Below are 4,593 nucleotides of genomic sequence, written 5' to 3' on the forward strand. Positions count from 1 at the left end.
CTTCTCGTCACCGCTTGCCTCCATCTGCAAAACAGAATCATCAGTATAAAACCGATCATTAAATCCGTACCGCAAAGAAGTGCATGCACCCTCTGGTATGCCCCGACCTTCCACATCCTCCTGATTGAAGTTATTCAGATATCTTGCAATGTAAGAGCCAGTGGAATGCCTGTTGATAACATGGGGTGAGGCTGATGGTTTGTTTCTGAGAACTACCCCTGCTATGCTGCTCGCATTAGAAAGTTTTTGTTTGCTGGCTTCTTGTCTTTCCTTGGCACGACTGGCGATATTACGTACTCTACTCTGACTTCTGGATGACAGTTTTCTGACCAGTGCCTTGGGGCAATCATCATCATCATTCTGCTTAGAATACAATGCTTGACAGCTCTCTTCCTGGTCAAAAGATACCAGTTTTCGTAGCTGTTCTGTAAGAGCATCTGTAGAATGTGGTCTCTTCGTATTCATAGCAGCCACTTTCTTGTCCCTCATGCCAGATGTAATAAAGCTTCTACTTATGTATTTGTACTTGCTTTCAAAGTTGCAGGAGATATCCTCTGATGTCAAGTCTCCAAGGCTTTTGGATTTGCAAGGACTAGGCTGTTTCACAGATGCAGGAGGAGGGAAAGGCAAAGCATTCTGAGGGGTAGCAGAGTACATTTTATTAAAGCAAGATTTTGGGGAGGTAGGCACCACATCCTTTTGTATATCTGGAGTTTGACAATGATTATTAGGCAAAAAGTCAACAGTATTATATTCTGGGTAAGGAAATGGTTGTTTTGAACTACCTGGGTCAATGCTGCAGAGGGCCTCCTTGATTGAGTTATTCCCAGAGATTCTCTCACTGTTGCACACTGGTTCATGATTGTGCTTGAGTTTCAAAGGAGAAGCAAGCTGGCTCATATCTTCTCTCTTGTACTCATAAGTAGTTATCAAGAGGTCTTGGGAATCCCCATCAACTTCTATTAGACTGCTGCCTGCTGAATTTACACACATGGGGGGGTCAGCTAATGTATCTTCCAAGGTAAAACTATTAGAAGTACAGGAACTGCAATCCTCAAGTGTTTCCCAGTTTGAACCACACTTCCTTTTGGAATCTGCTTTAAGCAAATGGAGAGGAGACGTACAAGATGACGCAGCAGGGCTTTTTTCTATGCAAACTAACTTCTTCTTGCAAACCAATTCATCTATTGGTTTACAATCAGAAACTGGTGTAAGAGATGCTTCATGAATAATTGTGTACACAGAATACTCTGTTGTCTCAGGGCTTGAGAACACAGTGGTATCTGGAGTTGAGAATAATGGTGAATCGACAGGTTTTATCAGATTGTGCTTACAGGATGTGTTAAGATCAACAGCAAAGAGATGTGGATGTGATGACATTACACTGAAGGTCTGATTGCTTGTGCCATGAAGACTTGAAACAATAGTCAGATTAGTTTGCTCATCTGTGATGTCAAACTGTCCAATCAGTGCTGAGACAGAACTGCCAACATCACTCTCATTTGTTAGGGAAACCTCATCTATAAGACGAGAAATGTCACTATCTTGCATGGCTGCAGTGGAGTGCAAATCACGCATGTCAGAACAGATGGTGGAAGAGATATCTGTCAGTGAAAAAGTCATTAGAGATCTGCTCCTTGAAACATTGCATTTATTGTTTTCAATCTCCTCTTTTTGAGAAAGAGAATGTCTTGGCAATGTTTCTTTCTCCTCTTTATATACTTCAGTGTTGTCATCTCTTTTTTGACCTGTGCAGTGTTTGTCTTGTATTATTTCTGTTGCAAGTTCAAAAACAAAATCCTTCCTTGTATGAACAGGTTCATTGGAAAGATGATTTTCCTGATATATTGCAGGATGATTTGTTTCAGCTATCCCACTTGCAAAATCTAAACATCCTGGTTTTTCATGTATGGGTGATGATGTAGAACTGTCAGTTTTGGACTCTCTCTGGGGAATCTCATCTTTAAGCAGAGATACAGAATTTACAGTAGACTCAGCTTTCTCAGGTTCCTTTGAATTTTTTTTCTCACTTGTATCATCACTACTATCTGCTAAATGAAATAAAAAGCATATTAGTTATATTCAACATTGTGTGTATTGTTAACAACTATTTTGTCTTTAGACAGACAAATGGAGAATGTAAAATTAGTTACAATTGTGATAGGACTTAATTATGGGTTTGTGCAGGTTTAGTACAAATTATCTGTGAGATATGAATAAATGGGAAAATATAGTTGTAGGCACTTCATTGAAGCTTCCTTTGAATGTCTATTACATCAGGCATGTGATGTAATATTTGTTGTAAATAATGTCAATGAGGTACCATATCTTGCATATGTGGCATTACCTTCAGTTGTGTTCCTATTCAGATTTGTACTATAAAGAAGCATGGCAACAAAGACAGAACAAAACAGCTCTGTTAAACAACATAATATCTGGAAACAAGAGGCATGTTCATAAAAATTCTGAGTAAAAAATTGCATCTAGCTGGCCCCCATACATAATGTTCTTAGCAACAGCTTAGAACAAAGACGTGCAATTTAAGATTTAATTGTAAGTCTCTAATGACATTTACAGTTCTAAACTTCTGCAATTGTAAGAGGACAAGAATTCATCTAAATAATATATTTTAAATGTTTCTACATTTCTACAACTACTTAAGTCAAATCTTACCTCCATGCTTAGGTAAGATCCATGTTATCTAAGCAAGGGCTGAATGCATATAGGAGAATTTGACCATTTATGAACTACACAATTTCTAACATTCACCAGAAATCAATTCAAGGAGAAATAAACAAAAAAAGTCACATTGTCTCCAAAGGTCATGTTCATTTACTGTGCATTTAAAATTCCTACTGTAGTCAATTGGTGGGGGTTTTTTTATGTAGGGAATGCAAGACTGATCCCCAAATCATGAAAAATAAAATAGTTCAAATGTTCTCCAGACCCAAAACACTGTATTGAAATGATTGCCACATACTCTTTGAGATGTTCTGTAAGTTCTTTGATTTCCTATAGAGACAGAGAGAAGTGTATGAAGGCAAATTTCATCTTGGTTTAATTCCAGTTAGATTCCTGGAGATTCACTTAGCCAGGCAGTTTAGCAGGAAAGGGCCTATATTGGGTTCAATTTAACATCCATCTGTTGTCTGCTTTCTTTAATGAAATATAAAAAAATGTAACCTGGTAATTGACATCTCCTTCAGTCTGAAATATCTGTGCTTCCTTATCTTTCTGCAAATACCAGTGGTAGTTCACACATGTGCACAAGTCTTGACCACACCCTTTCAACCTTAACTCACGAAAAAGACTTGCTCAGAGAAGGATACAGCTTTGAAGTTCTCAGTAATCCACATCCTTTGAACCCAGGGAGAAGGTCTCCTTGGTTACCTCCCATAAAGGAAATCCAGTCTGAATTTTATCATCTTCACTATTCAGTCTCTTGAAATCTGAGATGCCTGGGACTTAACCAGATCTTTCACTGACTGTACGATTTAGGGAGGCAAGCCGTGCGCACCTTTTTTCTTGTGGGACAGGTTCTATTCCTCCTGTACATAGGAGGTATTACATTTACTTCTGGTTATGTCTTTTTAGGTCATCACACCAAGGCCTGTACCCTTAGCAGAGCATGCTCTTGTTAGTGACATCCTAGACCCACTGAAGAAGTTTTTTAATCACCTCTGTGTGTGTCTTCTCATGATAAGGACACACTTATGTTTGGAGCTATTTCAATAGGAGAACATTTCAAAAGACTGGTAGCTGTTATGTTCTACTTCCTACTTATGTTCAACATCATATTTCAATATTGCTTCCTCCAGGGTTAAAGCTGGATTGCTTGCTACAGTGCTGATACCATTCCAGGCATGTCCACACATAATACGAATGTTGAAACATTCCTCTTTAGAAATGGCTCCGAATACTTTTTCTTGCTGCTTACAACTTCTTTAGGGTAAAATTCCCTTCTTTAGAAATTATCGTATCCCTTGTCATGAATGCCCAAGCTGCATTCGTTTTGTGACAGATGAGGAGAGAATTTTTGAATACTAAGAACTTGTGTAATTTCAAGACTTGATAAATAGGCCTTAGGAGGAATTTCCTTTTCATCCTAAATTACTTATAGAGTAATGCAGTGTGTGCATAAATTCTGTTTTAATTCTGCTCATTGCTCCCTGCAAATCAGCTTTAAGAAGGACTAGATTCTTTGTTCCTCCCAAGCTATGAGCGATGCAAGAATGCAGAGAGGTAGAACAAAGATAGCAGAGGTACATATTCTTGCCCTTGCCAGGGCTACATGAATCCCACGTAAATTTAAGAATGGCTGCATTGATTTTATCAGCTGCTTTTCCATAGACTAAGTAACCAGAGTGTAACAGCACTTTGTCCTTTTGTCACAGATTCATGCCTGGCTCACTACCCATTTCAAAAGCTGGGAAAAAAAGGAAGGTGAGAGTTTTTTGGCAGTTTTGCCATATATAAAAACCCCTTATTCTTTGAAGGACCATGTCTGCCAGGTGTACAAGCCTTTTACAGAAACAGCCTGAAGCAGCCACCAGACACCAAGCTGACTTTCAGATTACACAGGGTAAAGCAGGA

The 4,593-nt window shown here is 38.7% G+C and overlaps 1 protein-coding gene across 1 annotated transcript in view; it reads right to left on the bottom strand.

The window, feature by feature from the left end:
- Positions 1–4,593, bottom strand: part of PLCH1 (phospholipase C eta 1) — a 218,754-nt gene that overhangs the window by 1,220 nt on the left and 212,941 nt on the right. The window contains exon 23 of the mRNA XM_025214840.1: positions 71–2,051. Within this exon, the coding sequence (XP_025070625.1) occupies positions 71–2,051 (1,981 nt within the window). The remainder of the gene's footprint in view (positions 1–70; positions 2,052–4,593) is intronic.

This window comes from Alligator sinensis, unplaced genomic scaffold (assembly GCF_000455745.1).
Source record: "Alligator sinensis unplaced genomic scaffold, ASM45574v1 scaffold60_1, whole genome shotgun sequence".
Classification (NCBI taxonomy): Eukaryota; Metazoa; Chordata; order Crocodylia; family Alligatoridae; genus Alligator; species Alligator sinensis.